A 27,585-nucleotide genomic window follows, 5' to 3' on the forward strand; every position below is an offset into this window, starting at 1 on the left:
GAAGAAAAGGTAAAAAAATTATTTATAAGTCATCCTGAAAGAAGAAAATCATACAGAGCTCACATACTTGTAGAGGCTTCTTTCTTCCAAAGAATGGCTGAATTTGGCTCCTAGAAGCGGCAGCAACTCCTTTAACCTCTAAATCCATTCAAGTTCCTGTATTTATCATGCAGTATACTTTGAAAAAGGTAGAGTAAATGTTAAGTGATAATTATTACTCTAATTTTAAGTAAGTCATACAAATTACCTAACAAGTTTACCTGGGAAGAAATCATAAGGTTAATCACTTTTAGTGCTTTTACCAATATCAACTTTTTATAGGGCAATTACATTATGCCCTGTGTTAGTATGAATAATGGGCCCCCAAAGAAGGCCATGTCTTAATCCTCAGACCCTGTAAATATACCTCCTTACATGGCAAAAAGGACTTCAGATGTGTTTGAATTAAGAATTTTAAGATGGGGAGATTATCCTGGATTCTCTGGTAGGCTCAGTGTAACCACCAGAATCCTTGTTAAGAGGGAAGAAGGAAGAACAGAGTGAGACAGAGAAGATGTAAGGATGGAAGCATAGGTCAGAGAGGGGTGAAGATGCTAGGCATTCTCGTTCTGAAGATGGAGGAAGAGGTCATGAGCAGCCTCCAGAAGGTAGAAGAGGCAAGGAATGGATTTTCCTCTGGTGCTTCCAGAAAGAACCTGCCCTGTTGACACCTCGATTTTAGCCCCTTAAGACTAATGTTGTACTTCTGACCTCCAGAACTATAAAATAATAAATTTATGTTGTTTTAAACCACTAAGTTTAAAAAAATTTTTAGAGCAACAATAGAAAACTAATGCATCTCCCTCTTCTCTACTACCACCATGAGATATACATTTATTTCCTTTACTCATTTCCCAAAACTTTATGAGTTTTGGTTTTGCCACAGTAGGCTGATGAAAATATTTTTAACAAGCAGTATTCCTCATCTAGAACAAAGAATAAAATGGAGTAAATGGTCCAATTAGTAATAATGTGGTGATTGGTAAAAATGCTAACAAAAGGATATTGAAAGTAATCAACTTGCAAATATGTACAAAATAAAAATCAAATAAATATATTTCATTGAAATTTTGTATATTTTATACTTCACCTTTATATTACCAAGGATAACTTTACATTTAAATATTGATCCACACTTTCTTTTTCTATAGTCTTAGATTTATTTTAATAGCAAATTATTTCTGTTTTGTTTTTTAAAGGAAAGATAGCATGGCATCCTGCCAGCTTGGAATTAGACAGACATACATTGTAATCCTGATTTTTGCCATTTTCCCATAATTTAAGTTTGAGTAAAAACTTAATCTCTGTGAACCAATGTTTCTATGTAATATGTAAAATGAATTTAATGTTAGTACTTTTCCTGTTGGAATAATGTAACATTCAATAAACGGTAGTGATCATTATTATTACAATATACTTTATTTACTAAAATTAAGTATATTTATTAAAATTATTAAAATATACTTTATTTATAAAATTAATAAAAATATATTATCAAAATATACTTTTATTTCATGCCCAGTGAAAGATATCTCAATTCCTTACTAACTTATCTACATGGTTCTCTTCACCCCATCCCTAGAGCTTCTTCCTCTAAAAATCCCTTGCTATAAGCCTGGAATTCCACTCTAAGTAAAGTCCAGGAGACTTATCAACCAATAGTAAACATATTCTGAAAAAAAAATACAAATCATTAGATTCAAAAATTCTCCTATAGCACTACAGATGGCTTTATTTCCAGAGCTATTTTTCACAAAGAAGCAACTTTTAAAAGTTGCTATTGTTTTGTTTTGGAGGCCAGGGTTGGGTTGGTTGTTTAATCACACAAATTATTGTATTTGCGATGATGATTTCTGGCTAACAAACCCAAGTTGAGATAAGGACGCTGAACAATCAGCAAAGTGATTTTCTCCACACATCAGTCTCTCAATTATTTATATCCTAGTAACAGTTACAGCTATTTCAAATCACCATAGGTCATTTCAAATCAGTATAATTTATTTGCAAATTTAAAAAGTGGCAACATGTAAATCCTCAAATGTCCAGGTCCTCCCAGTTCCTGTACTTCCCCAGTCAGGACAGTCTTCACTCTTCACTGTCATTAGATTTTCTTTTCCCTAATAAACAGTCAACACCAAGATGGTTGGCGTCTCCCCCTCTTAATAAAGCATGGGTAGTAAATATTTCGTTAATAAGTAAATTAATGTATAGCAAAATACATGTATACATTTTACACATATTCTTAGATTCCTTTCTCTGCATCTAACTGTAACATAATCACAATGCCAACATATAAATTCTGTCTTCAATTAGATAAGATGTTTAAAGCATTGCATTATAGCTATTAGTCTTTAATGCTAGACTGTAAGCCTCATATTTGCTCACCCTATGTCTCAGGATTTAGAAAGCCCACAATGTAGTAGGAACTTAACAAATGTTTGTTAAATAAGTGAAGTCAGTTAATTCAGAATGACAAAACACAAAAGTGGTTAACTTAGATATAGTAAGAGTATTCAAAGGTCAATGCCGTCATATATGGAACACTTTCAGATCTATCGAATTAGAGCAGTCAGGCAACTGACACTCCATGAGGATAATTTTAAGATTTTCACAGGGCTTCAAAGACAAAAACAGCTCAACCTTCTGATCTTCAAACCAAGCCAGCTGAGACCCAGAAAAGTGAACTGTACTTCGCTAAATGTTTGCCAGTTATTGCAGACCCGAATTCACACGTGGGTTTCAGATCTCTTTTCAGTACTACATCCTCACTGGTAAAGGTAATAGAAGAATCCGAGGGGAATTAGCTGTAGGGACTAAAAAATTAGAAACCTAAACTTGGTGGCACAAGAATCAGCAAACAACTGGCTGTTAGTGAATCTTTGAAACCTATGCCAAGGGTTGTCTTTGTCATTAAGCACTGAATATTCAGCTGGGCTATGTTGGAGATAGGGAGTAGCAAAAGGAAGGGATAGCACTTCTAAATAGCTTCTGTCCCCACTCAAATAGCTGCATGTCATGAGATGATATTGCTAGCATATAATAAATACTGTTGGCTAATGTCTTTAGTGCTACCAAAAATAACTGAACACACTTCCCATTTCCCTCATTTTTTTTTTAAGGATGACTATTTCCACTTCCAATTATTATCACTTCTCTCTTGGTAGTAATATTACTGGCTATTATGTTACTTATATCAAATCAGAAAAAAATGAAAAGCAAAAAATAAACTGATTTAATTCAGCGCATAAATAAGAAGAAAAGAAAGAGATGTAAATACAATTTAGTATTTAAGCTACATGAAGGTAGGGACCAAGTCTATGTTGATCCCAGACGACTACAGACCCAGATATCTGAATTGAAACTTAGGTCATTCCTAATTTCAAGCAAAACAGAGTAATATCTCCTTTCACCCACATCACCCTGCTCCCAAATTATATTATACTTCAGAGCACCTGCAGTGTAGCAGAAGGAATTCCCCACCCCCTACCTAACTGGGATTCCTGGAAAGGAAAGGCGAGGGGCACAAGAGACAGCCTGATTTCACCTAACAAGCTCGGTAAGAAGACGTCCAGAGTTAGAAGAGCTGGAAAACGTATAAACTAGCGCGATTCCTCCCAAAACCGCATTCAGAAAGCTTCAGACAGGACAGTCTAGACAGTCCAGGCCCGCGTCTGCAGGTTGCCCCGCAACAAGGCGCCGCAGCGCAGGCTTCTGATTACACGCTCACTTCCAGGGACGAAAAGGTCGTCGGCCCAAGTCCCTTGTTCTTTCTACGCCACCTCCCGCCCCCGCCAATCTGCCTCCTCAGTTCCGCTGCCGGGCTGACCGGAACTGAGCTTGTGGCCGGAGACCCCGCCACGCTCTGAGAAGCACTTGCTGGCTGGAAAACCCAAAGGGGTGAAATCTCAGCTACAGCCGCCAGAGCCTCCCAGGGAACCGGCTCCGCGGCACCCCTAAACCCCGGCGAGGAGGCGAAGCGGACTCATTCACCTGCGCTTCTCCTGAGCAGGGAAAGGGCCAAAGCCCGGCCCGGATCCACGGCGGTTGTTGTGTAATTCTTTGTCTAATTGAATTCTGTTTAACATATTTCATAAGGCACCTGTCTGTGCGCAGAGCCCAGAATGACGTCTTGAGGAGAAGAAATTTAAGCATATGCTGCAATATCTGCTCTCAAGGAGCTTGCACTTATTTTTTTAAAGACTGCAATATATTATATAGAGATACATAGATATTAGACATGGATATTACTTTAAATTTGTGTGAACATGTACATATAGATGATTACATGAATAATTGCATATATATGTACGTGTATTTGTGTGTGTATATATAATTAAAATTTAAAATGATGTATGGAAAGGGCAAAGGCCTAGAAATCAAGAAACCTGCATTTTATTCTTTGCCGTTTTGTTTTGTTTTTGAGACGGAGTTTCCCTCTTGTTGCCCAGGCTGGAGTGCAATGGCACAATCTCGACTCACTGCAACCTCTGCCTCCCGAGTTCAAGCGATTCTCCTGCCTCAGCCTCCCGAGTAGTTGGGATTACATGTGCCCACCACCACGCCCGGTTAATTTTTTGTATCTTTAGTATAGAGGGGGGTTTCACCATGGTGGCCAGGCTGGTCTGGAACTCCTGACCTCAGGTGATACCCTGCCTCAGCCTCCCAAAGTGCTGTGATTATAGGCATGAGCCACCACGCCCAGCCCAAATATTTTTATGTATGCTCTGTACACAATGTCTTGGCAACAACTCCTCATCTATAAAGGGAAAAAGCTAGTTTGAGATAATTCCAAGGTTTCACTCCACTCTAATATGCACTAACTTTCCTAAATTACACAGCCAAGAGTCAGATATTCAAACTAGAAGTAAGTTTATGAAGGTTAATCCAGTTCTTTCATAATCATGTTTTTCTAATCTGCAGTAACTTTTCAAAATTAGCTCCCCTCAAAATGTATGTATCAAGACGTGAATATTTCCAGTATTTCCTGGAGCAAGTCTGGGAGTAAAAATACAAATAAATTTTTAAAGTATAAAAATAGTGAAGGAAATGAGGTATAATGTAATCACTCTGTATTTTTCTGCTGCACTCCATAAAATTCATCCACCCATTACCCCCACATAGAAAGAAAAGCAAAAATAAATAGCAGAAAACACACATAAAAATAAAACAGAAAACTAAATTTAACTTTTAAAAAGTTATAAAAGACCTTAAAAATTCTGGTGCCCCAACTAACCTTGGCCATTCCAGAAATAGATGTTCAAGAAAATAACATTAGGACATGCACTTGTTGATTCCTGGCAATTAGACTTTTTACACCTAAATTGTTTTAGTATTTCTGGATATAGCTATCTAAGCCATTGGAAACATGGTCTAAAAAACATAATGTATACAATTCAGACGTTTTGTTAAAAACGTCTATTAGAAGAGCAATAATCTTGGATTATGTTTGACTATATATACTCTACTTTTGCCAATCTTTAAATCCATTACTCTATGAAATTTCTGTTGTTGTTACAGGCAGTTAATTTCTCTATACACTAAATGAAACTAAATTAGCTATCTGTTAAACTTTATCCCCATTAACCTCATCCCTGTCAACCTTTACTGTTTTGCAGTTCCAAAATAGTTTGCATTTGAAGCTCAACTTTAAATTTTCATTTACTTGATCATTCATTAATGCATTCAACATTCACTGAGTACATACTACTTGAAAATATTTTACTTTATCTTTGTGTTTATTTGTTCATTCAGCCACTTATGTATTTGACAAACATCCATTGAACACGTTCTATCTTCAAATATACCCAATGTTAGAAAAAGTGAAATATATAAGCTTACCCAACATTTCCTTTTATATGATTAAGTCAAAAATATTTATTGAGCCTCTCATATGTATATATACATATATATAACAATTAAAATACAGTTTCTGCTCTCAGAAGCTTACAGTTGTATACAACATTATTAGAAAGTTAAAGAGAACTCATTTATTTATTCAACCAATTTTTATTGAGAGCCTAAAGATTCAGTTCCTGTTCAAGGTGCTAGAGATATAGCAATGAAGAAAACAAAGCTACTGTTGCAGCGAAGGTTACAACCTGATAGAGAAGGCAGATGTTAAAAAAATAAATAACATAAATTCAGGAGGTAATTAATGCAATGAAGAAAAATAAAACAGGTTAAGTGGATAGGCACTGACAGACAGGAGATGTAGAATGATCAGGGAAGACTTCACTGAAGGGAACTCTATAAAGAGCACTACAGGCAAAAGTAACAGCAAGTACAAAGGAGCTGAGGCGAGGGCACCCTTATCAAGCTGATGGATGTGGCTGATGCAGAATAAGCCAGGAGAGAATGCAGGAAAGAGGCCGGAGAACTAGCCATGGTCAGATTATGTAGTGTCTTTTGGGCCATACCTAGGACTTCAGATTTTTTATTGTGGCCCCCCAAAGTAATGTAAGCCAATTCCTTAAAAATTCTCTCTCTCTCTGTCTCTGTATACACACATATGTATATGTATATATGCCTATAGACATCTGTATCTCTCTGTGTAGATGTATATATGTCTATAGGCATACACACATATACATATGTGTGTATACACACACAGATTTATACATAGAGAGAACTTTACATATATAAATGTATGTGTGTATATACACATACATATGTGTATATGTATATATACACATACATATGTGTATATGTATATGTGTATATGCCTATAGATATCTGCATATCCAGAAAGAGACCTATATATATAGACACATGTAGATGTACATATCTGTATCGATTTATCTATCTGTATACCTACACGCACACATATACACACATCTGTATATATGTTCATGTCTTTGGGTGTGGGATATCAGAAGCTCAGTTTGGACTATGTATGTGATATGAAAGTAGTATATACAGCAATTCTCCATTAGCTGGTGGTAGACTAGAAATATATTATCTATTGCCCAGTAGAATTTCCATTAGGATCCTTGTATTTTTCGTTTTTTTTGTAATCTAATGTTCTGCTTTTTATTTTTAAAAACATAGTAGCTGCATCAAAGTAGTTTGTTTTGTTTTTTGTTTTTTGTGTCAAGGTTGACTATGGCGGAACATTCAGCAGATGTAAGTATGTGTTCACTTGAATTAAATGGCATTGTAAACAACCTCAAATTACTAAGTAAAGGTATTTATTTGAAACATAGAAATACTAAAAAAAATTAATGTCATGGGGAAAAATGCTGGTTTATTACTGAATATCAATATAACTGATGGAATGAATTTAAAACATTAAGCCAGATGAAGTTGATTTATATTGCATTGCAGGTAAAATAGACAATCAAATGTACTCCGTCCATCCCAGTCTCAGTGTATCAATTAAAGCAACTCTTGGAGTCTACCAGTCACCATACAGTGGCTCTGTTCCCAACCATCAAAAAGGGCAGATTTTGTCAAGAGGAACTACTTGGCTACATTTTCCAGGCATCTATTTTTATCTATCTAAGCAGTCGGTCTCTTCAGACGAAAAAACAGAAGGAAATTATTAAATGTTTGACAAGTTGATAATTTAGGATCACAGTATGTCACTGTATAAGAATTGCCTATTCTTACTCTATTCCCAATCTCTGAGGGAAGTGGCAATATGATTCTAGATTATTTAGAACAATAAAAATCTATACACGGAAGCTGCGTCTAAGAAACGAATATATAGTGCTTTGCACTCGACTGGCCCATTGTCAGCATCCCGCACTTGTTCTTTACCTAACTTGTGTGGCTTGCATATTGCAATCTGTATTACAATCCAGGCTCGCTCTGCAGATTACAGATTGGATCCACAGAAAGCAGTCTGGATGGTTGAAACTCCCTCCACCAGAGGGCGACTCAGAGCTTTCCCCTGTAGCTCAGAGCTGTGTGGAAGGCGAACCCTGATGCCTGTTCTTCCCCACAGCGACACTGACAAGCTGATCCAGCCTGCTGGGCATCCCCGCGCCTGTGCGGGAGGATGGAGCCAAGGGAGAGCGTGGTGCGGGGGCGCGGGGAAATCGGTTGCCCCAGCCGTTACTGGTCCGCGCAGTCAGGGCATCCTCCACATCCTTCCATGGCTCTGAAGAATAAATTCAGTTGTTTATGGATCTTGGGTCTGTGTTTGGTAGCCAGTACATCTTCCAAAATCCCATCCATCACTGACCCACACTTTATAGACAACTGCATCGAAGCCCACAACGAATGGCGTGGCAAAGTCAACCCTCCCGCGGCCGACATGAAATACATGGTGAGAAAGAACCAGGGCTGGACTCTTAAATCCCTGACTCATCCTGAGGTATCTGGGTGGTAAATTTCACGGACTTAACTTGTACTAATTCAGTCCGGACTTTATATATATGCAGTTAAAAAGAAAAAAAAAATCACACCTTGGTTGGGCTGTCTCCTCCAGAGTCATACGAGTGAACAAGAAAGGAAGACTTGAAGCTGTTCCTTGTCTCTTGCAGGGAAGGTGGGGATGCTGGAGAAGTGTTTGGAAGTTGCTTTGTTGCACCACTAAAGTTATTAGCACTGAACACAGGATTGTTTTGTTTCCTTTCTTCCATTTTTTAGCTAGCACTTTCCACCCCCCACAACCAAGATACAAGATACCAAAGAAATAGCCCAGGAATGGAGATTCTCTTGTTCTCTTACTTATTTTTATATCATATGAATCCAAGATCAAAACAACACTTCACGTGTAGTATTATTTGAAAAAAATACAGTACTCTATTGAAGAATAAGCATAAAAAGCATTGGATTATTAAAATAATCCATGGAATTTACAAAATGTTAAATACTTGACTATGAATTGTATGATTGGAAATTTCCCTTGCATTATAACTTTTTGTTTATAAATGCATCATTATGAGCATAAACGTTGATAGTATTAGTCTATTTTATGTACTATGCAGATGTAGATACAGTATAACTCATATCTATTCCAGCTTTCTTCTTTTCTAGGCAGTGGAAAACAAAAGTAATTATAAAAAAAAACTCAGGCATTAAAATAAGTTCAAAACTGTACTAGTCTACTGTATAAGAAAATTATATTTTGATGGGGGAGAAAGATTCAAATAGATATCGGAAATGAAACAAGAATAAACTAATCTCTTTAATGCAGAATTGTTAAGATATTTTAATATATAATGTTTACCAGCTTGGGGTTGTCCAAGGCATAAATTAACTAGAAATAAATCTTCAACTGAATTCAGAAATACTAATATTAGTATTAATATGGGTGATGCCTTTAGAGATTTATTGTAAATTGCATGATAAAAAAGAGTAAATGTGGGGTTAAATATAATAAATGTTCTTTATATTTCTTTTGTACTCATTGACTATTTAAAGCAAAATGTGATAACAATGAATTGTGGAGTTTATAATAATGTAGAAACAAAACACATTATAACCAATGCATAAAAAATGAAGTGAAGTGCCAAAAGAATTATTCTGCTGAAAGTTCCTTATATTGTTAAGAATCACAATAATATTTCCGGATGGACCGTGAGAAGTTAAGAATATATATTTTAATATCTAGAATAACCATTAAAAATATACAAAGAAGTAGAGCTAAAAATCCAGTAAATAGAATACTAAAGTCCTTGATTAATTTTTGGAAAACAGGAACAAGGAACAAAAGAACAAAGAGGGAAAAATAGCAAATGGTAGACTAAAACTTAACCATGTTAAAATTATATTAAATGCAAATGACTACTACATACTTTAATTAAAAATAAAGATTATCAGATTGGATTAATGTTTTTGTAACAGAAACATATCACAAATAGATTAAAGTAAAACGATGGAAAAAATACATTATGCAAACTCTAAAATTAAGATAGAGTAGCTATACTTATAGCTACCAAAGTAGATTTTAAGACAAGGAGAACTACCAGAAATAAAAGGGGACATTTAGGAAAATAAAAGGGCCAGTTCAACAATCTTCAATACAAATAACAACACAGCAATCTTCAATACAAATAAATGTAATAATATATTTTAATACACAAAAATTGGCAAAAGTAAAGGGAGAAAGAGACAAAACAGTCATAGAGATTTTAATCTTAGTGAATAAGAGAACAAGTAGGTAAAAATCAGTAAAAATAAAAAAGATTTGAACATCAATTTTACCTAATTGACATTAAACAATTTATACCACACTGCAAAATACAAATTCTTATCAAGTATTCATCACATTCATCAATATAAACAATATGCTGAACCATAAAACAAGTCTCGATAAATTAAAAGTATTTGAAATTTTGTTCTATATTTTCTGAAAAAAATAGACTTAAACTAGAAATAAAGTGTGCAAAATCTCCCAAAATGTGAAATCAAGCAACACATATATAAATGGTCCATAAGTTAAAGAAGAAATAATCATAGAGATTACTATAATTTAGATTTGAATGTTAATGGAAACACAGCATATCAAAATTTGTGGGATATAGCAAAAGAGGTGTTTGGAAGCATATGTATAGATTTAAATGAATATTTTAGGAAAGAAGAATAGTTAAAAATCAAGACCTATTCTTTCAACTCAAGAAGGTAGGAAACAACTTTAAATTAAGCACAAGAAAATTTTAAAAAAACTAAAGATGATCATAATTTGATGAAATTGAAAGTAAAAGTATGATGGACTAAAATCAATAATATCAAAAGTTGGTTTAAAACTATATATTAATAAAATTGATAAACCAGTAGTAAAAAAAAGATTAATGAAGAAAGACACAACTCAAAAATCAATTTTAGCAATGGAAAATCACTTTTAAAAAACTCCACACATTAAATGGATAGATAGAGAATATTTTGAACAACTTTATACTAATAAATTTGACAACATAAAGAAAATAAATGGACAAATGTCTTGAAAATCAGCATTTTATAAAATTGACACAATATTTTGATATGTTGTTTATTGAAGGATTACTAGTGAATAAGTGCATAAAATGCACTAGTTTTAATGTACAATTTTTTTTACATATGTATACATCAGTGAAACTACCTACCTCAAGATTGGAATTTTTATTTCATATATGGGTGCCATGTTATTTATCACATAAAGTCTCATAAATATTACATTCTGTACTATGTGTTTTATAAAGTAACATTAAATCCTTGAACTTTGCCTAATGAAAGTATTGCTTATTATTTTTATTTCTTTGATTTCTATTATTATTTTTTGACTATTGTCTTCTTTGTCTTGTACAAATGAAAGAATCCTGGGTTAGAGATTGACTTTGAACCCAATATAAATCTTTTAACAGGGATATTTAACCAATTTATGAATGAGATCATTCATCTGCATCTTCATCAATCTAAATAGTCTTATGCCATTACATTAATGAAATATGTAATTTAAAATATTCTTAACAGAAAATTCAGGTGAATTCTAAGAAAAAAGCAACACCAATCTTATACAAATCTCTTTGTGAAACTGAAAGAGAAAACCTTTTGGAACTTTATGAGTCAACTTTTACCCTGACACCAAACCAGAAAAAACATTACAGGTTAGAAAATTATAGCCCAATGTAGATGCAAAAAATCTTCAACAAAATTATAATCAATTGAATCCAGCAACACATATAAAGAATATTATATCATGGGATTTATCTCAAGAAAAAAAGTTGGATTAGGACTTGAAAATTAATCAACATAATCAGGATCAAAACTGGAAACACCATTAACAGAAAACTCCCCAGAAAATGAAAAATCTGTGAGAAATCTGACTTGGATTGGGGGAATTTTATTGCTGTTTACAATCTGCCACTCTTAATATTGATTCAATGAGAAAAATTATATGATCATCTCAATAGAGTCATGAAAACCATTTGGTAAAACTTGGCATCAATTCATTTTATTTCTTTTTTTTCTTTTTTTCCTGTAGGTTTTTTTAATATTAGTTTTGGGGAAACAGGTGGTGTTTGGTTGCATGGAAAAGTTATTTTTTTTCAATTTTTAAGTTCTGGGGTACATATGCAGGATGTCCAGGTTTGTTACACAGGTGAACATATGCCATGGTGGTTTGCTGCACAGATCAACCAATCACCCACGTATTAAGCCCAGCATTTATTAGCTATTCTTCCTGAAGTTCTCTCTCCTCCCACCCCTCTCTGTCTACAAGCCCCAATGTGTGTTGATCCCCCCATGTGTCCATGTGTTCTCATCGTTCAGCTCCCACTTATAAGTGAGAACATGTGGTGTTTGGTTTTCTGTTCCTGCATTAGTTTGCTGAGGATAATAGCTTCCAGCTCCATCCATGTCCCTGCAAAGGACTTGATCTCATTCCTTTTTATGGCTGCATAGTATTCCATGGTGTATATGTAGCACATATTTTCTTTATCCATTCTATCATTGATGGGCATTTGGGTTGATTCCATGTCTTTGCTATTGTGAGTAGTGTGCAGTGAATATACATGTGCATGTATGTTTATAATAGAATGATCTATATTCCTTTGGGTACATACCCAGTAATGGGATTGCTGGGTCAAATGGTATTTCTGACTCTAGATCTTTGAGGAATTGCCACACTGTCCTCCACAATGGGTACTAATTTACCCCACCAACAATGTAAAAATGTTCCTTTTTTTCCCGCAACACTGCCAGCACCTGTTTCTGGACTTTTTAATCATCACCATTCTGACTGGCCTAAGATGGTATCCAATTGTGGTTTTGATTGCATTTTTCTAATGCTAAGTGATGTTGAGCTTTTTTTTCATTTGTTTTTTGGCCACATGTATGTCTTCTTTTGAGAAGTGAAGTGTCTGTTCGTGTCCTTTGGCCACTTTTTAATGGGATTGTTCTTTAAATTTATTTAATCTCCTTATAGACTCTGGATATTAGACCTTGGTCAGATGGATAGATTGCTAAAATTTTCTACCATTCTGTAGGTTGTCTGTTCACTCTGATGATACTTTCTTTTGCCGTATAGAAGCTCTTTAATTAGATACCATTTGTCCATTTTTGTTTTTGTTGCAATTGATGTTTTCATCATGAAATATTTGCCCGTGCCTATGTCCTGAATGGTATTGCCTAGATTTTTCTTCTAGGGTTTTTATGATTGGGGTTTTACATTTAAGTCTTTAATCCATCTTGAGCTACTTTTTGGATAAGGTGTAAGGAAGGGGTCCAGTTTCAATTTTCTGCATATGGCTAGCCAGTTCTCCCAGCGGAAAAGTTATTTACTGGTGATTTCTGAGATTTTGGTGCACCCATCGCCCAAGCAGTGCCCAATGTGTAGTCTTTTATCCCTCACCTCACTCCCACTCTTCCCCATGAGTCCCCAAAGTCCATCATTCTTATGTCCTCATAGCTTAGCTCCCACTTAGAAGTGAGAACATACAATGTTTCATTTTCCATTCCTGAGTTACTTCAATTAGAATAATGGTCTCCAACTCCATCCAGGTTGCTGCAAATGCCATTATTTTGTCCCTTTTTATGGCTGAGTCGTATTCCATTATATGTATATATTTTATACACACATATATAAAATATATATGTATAAATATATATATACATACCACATTTTCTTTATTAACTTACTGGTTGATGGGCATTTAAACTGTTTCCATATTTTTAGAATTGCAAGTTGTGCTGCTATAAACATGTGTGTGCTAGTGGCTTTTTCAAAACATGACTTATTTTCCTCTGTGTAGATTTTTGACAAAGATGCAAAAGTAATTCAGTGGAGCAAGGATAGTCTATTCAAGAAATGGTATTGAAACACCATTTAATGCCTATAAGAAAAGAAAAAACTTTGACCTAAAGAGCAAAAATTAACCCAAAATGACTCATAAATTTAAATAAAACTATTAGAAGAAAAACAGGAGAAAATCCTCAGGACAGGGCTAGATGAAACTTCCTAATATAATGAATTATTTTGATTTTTATCAAAACCGAAAACTATTTTTAAAAAGTCAACAAATTTGACCTCATCAAAATAAGAAACTTCTACTTTCTAAAGTACCCTGTTAGGAAGATGAGAGGACAAACTATAAACTAGGAGAAAATATATTCAAACCATATATTTAAGAAAGAACTCCTATCTAGAGAAAGAAGTCTCAAAACTCAACAGTAAAAAAAAAAAAGAAAAAAATTCAATTAGAAAATGAACAAAAGACTAACTGACATTTAGCCACAGAGATATACAGATGGAAAATAAGCACATGAAAACATGTTAAATATCATTAGCCATTAGTGAAATGCAAATTAAAACCACAAGGGCATATCACTACACACCAGTTAGGAAAGCAAAAATAAAAAATAATGACAATACCAAATACTGGTGAAGATATGGAGAAAATTGATCAGTCATACTTTTCTGGTGGGAATGCAAAATGGTATAGCCACTCTAGGAAATAGTTTGGCAGTTTCTTACAAAAAACAAACAAACAAAAAAAACCACCTAAACATACACTTACATATGACTTAGACTTGCAATTGCACTTCTGGGCACTTTTTCAAAGGAAAACATTGCTACATAAAAACCTGCTCACAAATATTTATGGATACTCCCGATTCAATGCTCTTGAGAAACAGGAGTTTAGTGACTCTATACATGTTTGTAATAGCTCAAACTTGTAAACATTCAAATTTCCATCAATAGATGAAAGTTAAACTGTGGTACATCTATACCATGGAATATGACTTGGTCATAAAATGGAACAAACTATCAACACATGGAACATCCTCATGGCTCTCAAAGGCATTATGCTGAGTGAAGAGAAGCCAATCTCAAAATGGATACATACCGTAGGATTCTATTTATATAACATTCTTTCTTTCTTTTTCTTTTTTTCTTTGAAACAGAGTCTCGCTGTGTCGCTCAGGCTGGAGTGCAGTGGCGCTGTCTCGGCTCACTGCAAGCTCCGCCTCCCGGGTTCACGCCATTCTCCTGCCTCAGCCTCCGGAGTAGCTGAGACTACAGGCGCCCGCCACAACGCCCGGAGAATTTTTTGTATTTTTAGTAGAGACGCGGTTTCACCGTGTTAGCCAGGATGGTCACGATCTCCTGATCTCGTGATCCGCCGCCTCGGCCTCCCAAAGTGCTGGGATTACAGGCGTGAGCCACCGCCCGCCTCTTTTTTTTTTTTTTTTTTTTTGAGACGGAGTCTCTGTCACCCAGGCTGGAGGGCAATGGCACGGTCTTGGCTCACTGCAACCTCCGCCTCCTGGGTTCAAGCAATTCTCCTCCTCATCCTCCTGAGTAGTTGGGATTACAAGCACCCGCCACCACACCTGGCTGATTTTTGTATTTTTAGTAGCGATGGGGTTTCACCCTGTTGGCCAGGCTGGATCTCCTGACCTCAGGTGATCCACCCACCTTGGCCTCCCAAAGTGCTGGGATTACAGGCATGAGCCACCACGCCTAGCCTTCTATTTATACAACATTCTTGAAATAACAAAATTACAGAACTGAAGAACAGATTGGTGATCGCCAGGGGTTAAAGATATTGTGGGTAGTGAGTGGTTGTGACTTAATGGGTTAGCATGAAGGATCCTTGTGGTGTTGAAACAGTGCTGTATCTAGATGTTGTGGGAGTGATTACTTCAATTTATACATGTGATAAAATCACATAAACCTACACATATACAAAAACAAATGCATGTAAAACTGTTGAAATCTTTAAAAGGTCTCTAGATAATACCAATGTCAATTTCTTATTTTGATATCATACTATTGTTACAAAAAAACATTACCATTGGGAAAAGTAGGTGAAGTCTACACAGGACCCCTGTGTATTATTTTCGTAACTTCTTGTGAATTTATAATTAGTTAAAAATAAAAAGATGTTTAAAAATAACCTTGGCAATTATACCTACATTAAGACTGTTGCTTTTGTCATGAGTTGTTTCTGGACTCTGTTCTGTTCCATTGAGCTATTTGTCTACCCTTGTGTCAATATGACAATATCCTAATGTAGCTTTATGATAAATATTTATATCTGGTAGAGAAAGTCTCCAGTTTTATTCTACATTTAAAAGATTGTCTGAGCTTTACTTGGAACATCGCATTTCCACATAAATTTTGTAATCAATTTCCACCCCAAAAAAGCTACTTGGAGTTTGATTAGAAATAAAATTGTATGTCATACTCAACATTCTTTTGCAATACAGAATATTCTGGTCCATGAACATTTTATATCTCTCCATTTATTTAAGTCACGTTTTTGCAGTTTTCAGCACAGAGATTCTGTATATCACTTATTAAATTTATTTATATATATTGGATGTTTTGCAGCTATTCATTTGTAGAATATACATAGATATATAATAGATTTTTGCATATTTTCCTTGTATCTTTCAACTTTCATAACTTCATTTATTTTTATAGTATTGTTTATGTATTAATTTAAATTTTTATGTATCCAGTCATGCTATCTGTGAATAATGATAGATCCCAATCCTTATACATTTTATATATTTTCTCTTATGTATTTACAACTCATGTATTTTATTATACTACCTAACTTCTTGTACAATAATGAATAGAAATAACGAGAGCAGATATCTTGTTTCATTCCTAATCTTGAGGGAAAGTTTTAATATTTCACCATTTGATAAGATTTTTGTCTGTTTGTTTGTAGATTATCAAATTAAGGGCATTTTTTCTTTCTATTCCTGGTTTTTTGCCCTTTTTAAATTATCAATGAGTATTCATCCTTTAATTGTAATAAATGAACATGACCCTCTAAATTACTTTTTTTCTTCTATTATTATTATTATTATTATACTTTAGGTTTTATGGTACATGTGCGCAATGTGCAGGTAAGATACATATGTATACATGTGCCATGCTGGTGCGCTGCACCCACTAACTCGTCATCTAGCATTAGGTATATTTCCCAATGCTATCCCTCTCCCCTCCCCCCACCCCACAACAGTCCCCGAAGTGTGATGTTCCCCTTCCTGTGTCCATGTGTTCTCATTGTTCACTTCACACCTATGAGTGAGAATATGCAGTGTTTGGTTTTTTTGTTCTTGCGATAGTTTACTGAGAATGATGATTTCCAATTTCATCCATGTCCCTACAAAGGACATGAACTCATAAAAAATGAACTCATCATTTTTTATGGCTGCATAGTATTCCATGGTGTATATGTGCCACATTTTCTTAATCCAGTCTATCATTGTTGGACATTTGGGTTGGTTCCAAGTATTTGCTATTGTGAATAATGTGGCAATAAACATACGTGTGCATGTGTCTTTATAGCAGCATGATTTATAGTCCTTTGGGTATATACCCAGTAATGGGATGGCTGGGTAGAATGGAATTTCTACTTCTAGATCCCTAAGGAATCGCCACACTGACTTCCACAAGGGTTGAACTAGTTTACAGTCCCACCAACAGTGTAAAAGTGTTCCTATTTCTCCACATCCTCTCCAGCACCTGTGGTTTCCTGACTTTTTAATGATTGCCATTCTACCTGGTGTGAGATGGTATCTCATTGTGGTTTTGATTTGCATTTCTCTGATGGCCAGTGATGGTGAGCATTTTTTCATGTGTTTTTTGGCTGCATAAATGTCTTCTTTTGAGAAGTGTCTGTTCATGTCCTTCGCCCACTTGTTGATGGGGTTGTTTGTTTTTTTCTTGTAAATTTGTTGGAGTTCATTGTAGATTCTGGATATTAGCCCTTTGTCAGATGAGTAGGTTGCAAAAATTTTCTCCCATTTTGTAGGTTGCCTGTTCACTCTGATGGTAGTTTCCTTTGCTGTGCAGAAGCTCTTTAGTTCAATTAGATCCCATTTGTCAATTTTGGCTTTTGTTGCCATTGCTTTTGGTGTTTTAGACATGAAGTCCTTGCCCATGCCTATGTCCTGAATGGTAATGCCTAGGTTTTCTTCTAGGGTTTTTATGGTTTTAAGTCTAACATTTAAGTCTTTAATCCATCTTGAATTGATTTTTGTATAAGGTGTAAGGAAGGGATCCAGTTTCAGCTTTCTACATATGGCTAGCCAGTTTTCCCAGCACCATTTATTAAATAGGGAATCCTTTCCCCATTTCTTGTTTTTCTCAGGTTTGTCAAAGATCAGATACTTGTAGATATGTGGCATTATTTCTGACGGCTCTGTTCTGTTCCATTGATCTATATCTCTGTTTTGGTACCAGTACCATGCTGTTTTGGTTACTGTGGCCTTGTAGTATAGTTTGAAGTCAGGTAGTGTGAAGCCTCCAGCTTTGTTCTTTTGGCTTAGGATTGACTTGGCGATGCGGGCTCTTTTTTGGTTCCATATGAACTTTAAAGTAGTTTTTTCCAATTCTGTGAAGAAAGTCATTGGTAGCTTGATGGGGATGGCATTGAATCTGTAAATTACCTTGGGAAGGATGGCCATTTTCATGATATTGATTCTTCCTACCCATGAGCATGGAATGTTCTTCCATTTGTTTGTATCCTCTTTTATTTCCTTGAGCAGTGGTTTGTAGTTCTCCTTGAAGAGGTCCTTCACATCCCTTGTAAGTTGGATTCCTAGGTATTTTATTCTCTTTGAAGCAATTGTGAATGGGAGTTCACTCATGATTTGGCTCTCTGTCTGTTATTGATGTATAAGAATGCTTGTGATTTTTGCACATTGATTTTGTATCCTGAGACTTTGCTGAAGTTGCTTATCAGCTTAAGGAGATTTTGGGCTGAGACAGTGGGGTTTTCTAGATATACTATCATGTCATCTGCAAACAGAAACAATTTGACTTCCTCTTTTCCTAATTGAATACCCTTGATTTCCTTCTCCTGCCTAATTGCCCTGGCCAGAACTTCCAACACTATGTTGAATAGAAGTGGTGAGAGAGGGCATCCCTGTCTTGTGCCAGTTTTCAAAGGGAATGCTTCCAGTTTTTGCCCATTCAGTATGATATTGGCTGTGGGTTTGTCATAAATAGCTCTTATTATTTTGAGATACGTCCCATCAATACCTAATTTATTGAGAGTTTTTAGCATGAAGGGTTGTTGAATTTTGTCAAAGGCCTTTTCTGCATCTATTGAGATAATCATGTGGTTTTTGTCTTTGGTTCTGTTTATATGCTGGATTACATTTATTGATTTGTGTATATTGAACCAGCCTTGCATCCCAGGGATGAAGCCCACTTGATCATGGTGGATAAGCTTTTTGATGTGCTGCTGGATTCTGTTTGCCAGTATTTTATTGAGGATTTTTGCATCAATGTTCATCAAGGATATTGGTCTAAAATTCTCTTTTTTGGTTGTGTCTCTGCCAGGCTTTGGTATCAGGATGATGCTGGCCTCATAAAATGAGTTAGGGAGGATTCCCTCTTTTTCTATTGATTGGAATAGTTTCAGAAGGAATGGTACCAGTTCCTCCTTGTACCTCTGGTAGAATTCGGCTGTGAATCCATCTGGTCCTGGACTCTTTTTGGTTGGTAAGCTATTGATTATTGCCACAATTTCAGCTCCTGTTATTGGTCTATTCAGAGATTCAACTTCGTCCTGGTTTAGTCTTGGGAGGGTGTAGGTGTTGAGGAATTTATCCATTTCTTCTAGATTTTCTAGTTTATTTGCATAGAGGTGTTTGTAATATTCTCTGACGGTAGTTTGTATTTCTGTGGGATCGGTGGTGATATCCCCTTTATCATTTTTTATTGCATCTATTTGATTCTTCTCTCTTTTTTTCTTCATTAATCTTGCTAGCGGTCTATCAATTTTGTTGATCCTTTCAAAAAACCAGCTCCTGGATTCATTTATTTTTTGAAGGGTTTTTTGTGTCTCTATTTCCTTCAGTTCTGCTCTGATTTCAGTTATTTCTTGCCTTCTGCTAGCTTTTGAATGTGTTTGCTCTTGCTTTTCTAGTTCTTTTAATTGTGATGTTAGGGTGTCAATTTTGGATCTTTCCTGCTTTCTCTTGTGGGCATTTAGTGCTATAAATTTCCCTCTACACACTGCTTTGAATGTGTCCCAGAGATTCTGGTATGTTGTGTCTTGGTTCTCGTTGGTTTCAAAGAACATCTTTATTTCTGCCTTCATTTCGTTATGTACCCAGTAATCATTCAGGAGCAGGTTGTTCAGTTTCCACGTAGTTGAGCGGTTTTGAGTGAGATTCTTAATCCTGAGTTCTAGCTTGATTGCACTGTGATCTGAGAGATAGTTTGTTACAATTTCTGTTCTTTACATTTATTGAGGAGAGCTTTACTTCCAAGTATATGGTCAATTTTGGAATAGGTGTGGTGTGGTGCTGAAAAAAATGTATATTCTGTTGATTTGGGGTGGAGAGTTCTGTAGATGTCTATTAGCTCCGCTTGGTGCAGAGCTGAGTTCAATTCCTGGGTATCCTTGTTGACTTTCTGTCTCGTTGATCTGTCTAATGTTGACAGTGGGGTGTTAAAGTCTCACATTATTAATGTGTGGGAGTCTAAGTCTCTTTGTAGGTCACTCAGGACTTGCTTTATGAATCTGGGTGCTCCTATATTGGGTGCATATATATTTAGGATAGTTAGCTCTTCTTGTTGAATTAATCCCTTTACCATTATGTAATGGCCTTCTTTGTCTCTTTTGATCTGTGTTGGTTTAAAGTCTGTTTTATCAGAGACTAGGATTGCAACACCTGCCTCTTTTTGTTTTCCATTTGCTTGGTAGATCTTCCTCCATCCTTTTATTTTGAGCCTATGTGTGTCTCTGCAGTTGAGATGGGTTTCCTGAATACAGCACACTGATGGGTCTTGAGTCTTTATCCAATTTGCCAGTCTGTGTCTTTTAATTGGAGCATTTAGTCCGTTTACATTTAAAGTTAATATTATTATGTGTGAATCTGATCCTGTCATTATGATGTTAGCTGGATATTTTGCTCGTTAGTTGATGCAGTCTCTTCCTAGTCTCGATGGTCTTTACATTTTGGTATGATTTTGCAGTGGCTGGTACCGGTTGTGCCTTTCCATGTTTAGCGCTTCCTTCAGGAGCTCTTTTAGGGCAGGCCTGGTGGTGACAAAATCTCTCAGCATTTGCTTGTCTGTAAAGGATTTTATTTCTCCTTCACTTATGAAGCTTAGTTTGGCAGGATATGAAATTCTGGGTTGAAAATTCTTTTAAGAATGTTGAATATTGGCCCCCACTCTCTTCTGGCTTGTAGGGTTTCTGCCGAGAGATCCACTGTTAGTCTGATGGGCTTCCCTTTGATGGTAACTCGACCTTTCTCTCTGGCTGCCCTTAACATTTTTTCCTTCATTTCAACTTTGGTGAATCTGACAATTATGTGTCTTGGAGTTGCTCTTCTCGAGGAGTATCTTTGTGGTGTTCTCTGTATTTCCTGAATCTGAATGTTGACCTGCCTTGCTAGATTGGGGAAGTTCTCCTGGATAATATCCTGCAGAGTGTTTTCCAACTTGGTTCCATTCTCCCCGTCACTTTCAGGTACACCAATCAGACGTAGATTTGGTCTTTTCACATAGTCCCACATTTCTTGGAGGCTTTGCTCGTTTCTTTTTATTCTTTTTTCTCTAAACTTCCCTTCTCGCTTCATTTCATTCATTTCATCTTCCAGGGCTGATACCCTTTCTTCCATTTGATCGCATCGGCTCCTGAGGCTTCTGCATTCTTCACATAGTTCTCGAGCCTTGGTTTTCAGCTCCATCAGCTCCTTTAAGCACTTCTCTGTATTGGTTATTCTAGTTATACATTCTTCTAAATTTTTTTCCAAGTTTTCAACTTCTTTGCCTTTGGTTTGAATATCCTCCCGTAGCTCGGAGTAATTTGATCGTCTGAAGGCTTCTTCTCTCAGCTCGTCAAAGTCATTCTCCATCCAGCTTTGTTCCGTTGCTGGTGAGGAACTGCGTTCCTTTGGTGGAGGAGAGGTACTCTGCTTTTTAGAGTTTCCAGTTTTTCTGCTCTGTTTTTTCCCCATCTTTGTGGTTTTATCTACTTTTGGTCTTTGATGATGGTGATGTACAGATGGGTTTTTGGTGTGGATGTCCTTTGTTAGTTTTCCTTCTAACAGTCAGGACCCTCAGCTGTAGGTCTGTTGGAGTACCTGGCCGGCCATGTGAGGTGTCAGTCTGCCCCTGCTGGGGGGTGCCTCCCAGTTAGGCTGCTCAGGGGTCAGGGGTCAGGGACCCACTGGAGGAGGCAGTCTGCCTGTTCTCAGATCTCCAGCTGCATGCTGGGAGAACCACTGCTCTCCTCAAAGCTGTCAGACAGGGACATTTAAGTCTGCAGAGGTTACTGCTGTCTTTTTGTTTGTCTGTGCCCTGCCCCCAGAGGTGGAGCCTACAGAGGCAGGCAGGCCTCCTTGAGCTGTGGTGGGCTCCACCCAGTTCAAGCTTCCAGGCTGCTTTGTTTACCTAAGGGAGCCTGGGCAATGGGGGGCGCCCCTCCCCCAGCCTCGCTGACGACTTGCTGTTTGATCTCAGACTGCTGTGCTAGCAATCAGTGAGACTCCGTGGGCGTAGGACCCTCTGAGCCAGGTGCGGGCTATACTCTCCTGGGGCACCGTTTCCTAAGCCCGTCGGAAAAGCACAGTATTCGGGTGGGAGTGGCCCGATTTTCCAGGTGCCATCTGTCACCCCTGGAAAGGGAACTCCCTGACCCCTTGCACTTCCCGAGTGAGGCAATGCCTTGCCCCTGCTTTGGCTGGCGCACGGTGCACTCACCCACTGACCTGCGCCCACTGTGTGGCACTCCCTAGTGAGATGAACACGGTACCTCAGATGGAAATGCAGAAATCACCCGTCTTCTGCGTTGCTCACGCTGGGAGCTGTAGACCGGAGCTGTTCCTATTCGGCCATCTTGGATCCTCCCGACCCTCTGAATTACTAGACTTTGAATTCTGGCTTATTTTAATCACATTCCAATTTATTTGTTTAGTGACTCTAATGTACCAGGCCATCTGCTAAGTACTGGTAATATAACAATGAACGGTCATAGAGTGAGTATAAATAAGTATTTCTGAAGTAGAACTAAAAATAAATGACGAACTATGAACATAATAAATACCAAAGAAAAACTACATCTTATTAAAATAATAAATTTAAGCAAAACTTAATTGATTACAATCATTAGAATAATTTAATGCAAATACTTATGCACAATTCAATTTAAATTATTTTTATCTTTCAGATTTGGGATAAAGGTTTAGCAAAGATGGCTAAAGCATGGGCAAACCAGTGCAAATCTGAACATAACGACTGTTTGGATAAATCATATAAATGCTATGCAGCTTTTGAATATATTGGAGAAAATATCTGGTTAGGTGGAATAAAGTCATTCACACCAAGACTTGCCATTACAGCTTGGTATAATGAAACCCAATTTTATGATTTTGATAGTCTATCATGTTCCAGAGTCTGTGGCCATTATACACAGGTAAATATTTGACATCTTTATTGATTAATTCTTATTTGTGCATATTTTAATTGCCAGAATTTATTTCTCTGTATGTAAAGTGCCTTTATTTTTCTGGCTGCCTTTACATTTTTTCCTTTATCATAGGTCTTGAGCAATTTAATAATAATATACCAAAGTTTTCTGTATGTTTCTTGTGCTGCAGTTCATTGGCCTTTTTGAAGTTTTAAGTCTATAACTTAAATCAAATTTAGAAGAATGTTGGCCATTGTTTCTGGAAATACCTCTTTCTTTCACTCTCTCTCTTCCCTTCCCTGGAAGTGGGAAGTTCTCTTCAAGTTACTCATGTAGAAAGCCACTTGAAGTTTTCCCCATGTAAATTGATGCTTTTGTCTTTTTTCTTGGTTTTCTTCTCTCTGTGATTAATTTCAAGTAATTTTATTGCTACATCTTAAGTTTGCTAATCTATTCTTCTGTAATGTTTAGTCTCCTGTTAATCCCATTCAATTTGTTTTCAATCTTGCACCTTAAAGTTTGTATCTCTACAAGTTTAATATTTTTACATCTTCAATGAATATACCTAATATGTTTGCTCTTTCATCTAGCTTTTTAAGCATATGAGATAGAGTTGTAATAATTAATATTTTCCCTGCTAGCTCTAGTATCTATGTTAGCTCTGTGTTAGTTTCAATAGATTGATTTTTCTCTTCATTATTAATCAAATTTTCTTCCCTCATATCATGTTGGGTAAATTTTATTATATTCGCAATTTGTACATTTTGCCTTGTTGAGTGCTGGGTTCATCTGTATACTATAAATATTCTTGAGCTGTCTTTTTGGGTACAGCTAAGTTACCTGCAATTTATTTGATCCTCCTTGTTCCTGCTTTTAAAATATGTTAGGTAGAATAAAAGTAGCATTTAGTCCAGAGCTGATAATGATCTCTCACTACAGAGGCAAGATTATTCTGCACACTCTACCTAACACCCTGAGAATTATGAAGTTGTCCAATTCGGAAAGTGGGAATAGGTCCAATTTCTGGCTTTGTGTAAACCTTGGTATTATTTCCTCTAGTTCTTGTAAATGGGTTAGACTAGTTTCTTCACATACATGTTTTGATTAGTACTTTGCTGAATAGATGATGAGGACCCTCTGCCCATTGTCCTAGTGTGTCACTGTACAATTCTCACCTCTTCAGTACTATGCCATCTAAACTTCTGTGTCCTTGGTCTCCCCAAGACTCTCAATCAGACTCTCATAACTATGAGAATGTATCAAACTTCTCCTGAGCCATAATCTAGAAACTGTCTCCAGGCAATAAACCAGGACAATTATACAGTTTCTATCTTTTTTTCTGCAAATCTCAGGAGTATTATGTTGTGTTGCTTAATGTCTTGAAAACCATTACTTCCTATCATTTTCCCAATTTTTAAAAATTATTTCAGATAGAAGTGTAAATGTATCTAAAATTCACCTTTTTGGCCATACTTTAATCCTAGACATGGTACTGAGCCTCTAGGAAAGCCTGTTTAAGCAATATAAAGAGCTAACCTTCTTCTCTAGACTTACCCATTTGTATAAGTTGAATTAATATGTAGGGTCTTAAAGCAACTCGTTCTTATCAGAGGTGCAGTGAACAAATAATAGCAACTTCCATGTTCCCTTTATGTTCACTCTTCATTCAACAACAGGTTGTTCTAAGTCTAGACACTCTCCAGGACATCAGGAAAGATGTTGGTAAATAATATGGTTTGGATACTACGGGAAAATTGAGAGAATGAATCAGGTGTCAGATGTCCTGATTAACAAAAAGATGCAATATCCCTAAGATGATATCAAGGCTGAGTCATAGCTTTTATATATCCTTTGTCTTCTCTTTTGCTGTAAAGTAATAAAACAAAAACAAAACAAAACAAAACAAAAAAAGCCGGTTCTCAAATGCCCCTTCTCCCTTCATATTGCTAAATCAGAAAGAGGAGCTTACTCTTTATTGGCTAGTTTACACACAAGGTTAAATAATTAGGAATGGTTATATTCTTATAAAATCAACAACTATATCTTGCTTAATGTTCTAAACAAAATAAGAGAAAATTTTCTTGCATTTATCACCTAGTGATATTCATATTAGACTTACATCCAATGTTCATATTAATATTACATCTAGTTTCTTTAATGAAAGCAATACATCGTAAACCTACATAGTGAATATTTATTCTCACGATTCCAAAAGCCCCAAAAAGTCACAATTTAGATAAAATTTAATGATGTAGTTAGTTATTCATAAGCCAAATTGTTAAACATGATTTTTTGGAAATATATATATTTTAGTTGTATTTTTTGTTAATTGTTTAAAACATTCAAAAGGAAAAATGCTCTTTTAATCACCTCAGAATTGATCTGTCACTTACTCACCAAAACCACCAAGATGGCTGAAAGCAAAACTCTTTTTTTTTTTTTTTTTTGAGATGGAGTCTCGCCCTGTAACCCAGACTAGAGTACAGTGGTGTGATCTCGACTCACTGCAACCTCCACTTCCTGAGTTCAAGCAATTCTCCTGCCTTAGCCTCCTGAGTAGCTAGGATTACAGGCACATGCCACCACGCTCAGCTAGTTTTTGTATTTTTAGTAGAAACGGGGTTTCGCCATGTTGGCCAGGCTGACCTCGAACTCCTGACCTCACAATCCACCCACCTCGGCCTCCCAAAACTCATTTTTAAGTTCTCAGTTCACTTTGGCTTTTCTTGCACTTCTGCTGCCTCTCAGGCAAACAAAAAGCTGGTAAAATATATTTTGCAAAACTATTGATTCTGGCTAGAACAAGCCTATGGAAAACAATTGATACATCAATTTACGAAATAGGTTAGTACGTTTTGCTAATAAAGTTGTAAAATAAATGAGATCAGAAATTTGTGTTGTTAAAATTCATTCTGTGTCTAAATTCCTTGGATTATTTTTCAAATGGAGTAAACCAGTATTTTTTTCCCTTTTTTGTTTATTTGGACAATGAAAAAATTTTATTCTATCATTGTCACAGAAAACTAGTAATGTTCCTCACCTCTTTACCTATCTCCTATAACTAGTTTTCCATAGAAGTCTTCTTCCTTTTGAATAACTTTGCTATTCTTTGCAACTAGATAAAAATAAAGATTCACCATCCTTATGGCAGGCATCTTTGAAAATCAACTCAATATGTTTTTAACTCCTACCTATGTCTTGTGACTTGACAAAGGTAAGAATATGGTTAAGATTGCAAAATTTAAGATGTAATTTGTAAAATTTTTCTGAGAAAAACAAATAAATGTAAGTTATTGTTTTCATTTATAGTCTAATTTTAATATTGTTTGTATGATATTCCCAGGGATAGAATTAAAATGTATTTCACAAATAATCTAGAAGAAATTATTTTGGCTGTATATTATGAATTTGGTTATATATTATATTATCCTTTTGACTTATGAGAATTACCAGTAAGGAAAAACTAGCTTGGTAGGTCTCATAAAATCAGCCATAACAATATAAGAATTTTAATATAAATATAAACATTAGAAAAAATATGTAACTAATAAATATTTATGTACATTATTTTTTGTAGCATGACAAAGATTATACCAATCCTCTAAATGCATTGTTTGCATAGAATGGTTTTCCATATTTTATCTTGACATTCCTTTTCTTTATAGTTGGTTTGGGCCAATTCATTTTATGTCGGTTGTGCAGTTGCAATGTGTCCTAACCTTGGGGGAGCTTCAATTGCAATATTTGTATGCAACTACGGACCTGCGTGAGTTATTTTCTCTTAAAAACGTTTTAATTGAAATTAATGTTGATGATGGTTGCCAAATAAGAGGATCTTATACTAGAGACAAGTGTATTTTTGATAAGTAATGACTCCCTCTACAATGCTAATCAAATGAGATAGGTGAAAATAGAAGATGGTGACAGAATATTGCCTTACTTAAAGCAAAACTACACCTGTCATAAGATATTTAAACTTGAGAGAGAAAATGATGGAGACTGATAGGTTTTAAAAAAGAGATAATATAAAATACATTGCCACAGTAATATATAATTACTGAAACACAAAAAGGCTGGCAGATGCTTCTCTAATATAATATAAAATAAGTGGAATAAGAAAATGATTGAGAATGATTGTAAAAGCACATACTTTTAAGAAAAGAACAACATAACTTTAATTGTCTTGCTGATAATTGCATATCTAAATGAAAATATAGCATAAGCTTAA

The 27,585-nt window shown here is 35.9% G+C and overlaps 2 protein-coding genes across 9 annotated transcripts in view; one reads left to right on the forward strand and one right to left on the reverse strand.

Annotated features, from left to right (window-relative positions):
- CAPS2 (calcyphosine 2) overlaps positions 1 to 27,585 on the reverse strand; it is a 128,839-nt gene that overhangs the window by 56,436 nt on the left and 44,818 nt on the right. Inside the window, exons 1-2 of one of the 6 annotated variants that reach the window (XM_063646507.1) lie at positions 3,584 to 4,023; positions 68 to 177 (exon numbers count right to left, since the gene is read on the reverse strand). The exons of 4 other annotated variants lie outside the window; for them this stretch is intronic. In XM_063646507.1, the coding sequence (XP_063502577.1) occupies positions 68 to 148 (81 nt within the window). In that variant the 5' untranslated portion in view covers positions 149 to 177; positions 3,584 to 4,023. Of the gene's footprint in view, positions 1 to 67; positions 178 to 3,583; positions 4,024 to 27,585 lie in introns of those variants that run through there. One more of the 6 variants, XM_054443016.2, reaches the window with a different exon arrangement.
- GLIPR1L1 (GLIPR1 like 1) overlaps positions 7,055 to 27,585 on the forward strand; it is a 44,983-nt gene continuing 24,452 nt past the window's right edge. For all 3 annotated transcript variants that reach the window (XM_054443019.2, XM_054443020.2, XM_063646510.1), the window contains exons 1-3: positions 7,055 to 8,308; positions 23,118 to 23,363; positions 27,023 to 27,123. In XM_054443019.2, the coding sequence (XP_054298994.1) occupies positions 8,039 to 8,308; positions 23,118 to 23,363; positions 27,023 to 27,123 (617 nt within the window). In that variant the 5' untranslated portion in view covers positions 7,055 to 8,038. The remainder of the gene's footprint in view (positions 8,309 to 23,117; positions 23,364 to 27,022; positions 27,124 to 27,585) is intronic.

This window comes from Pongo pygmaeus, chromosome 10 (assembly GCF_028885625.2).
Source record: "Pongo pygmaeus isolate AG05252 chromosome 10, NHGRI_mPonPyg2-v2.0_pri, whole genome shotgun sequence".
In the NCBI taxonomy this organism is placed as follows: domain Eukaryota; kingdom Metazoa; phylum Chordata; class Mammalia; order Primates; family Hominidae; genus Pongo; species Pongo pygmaeus.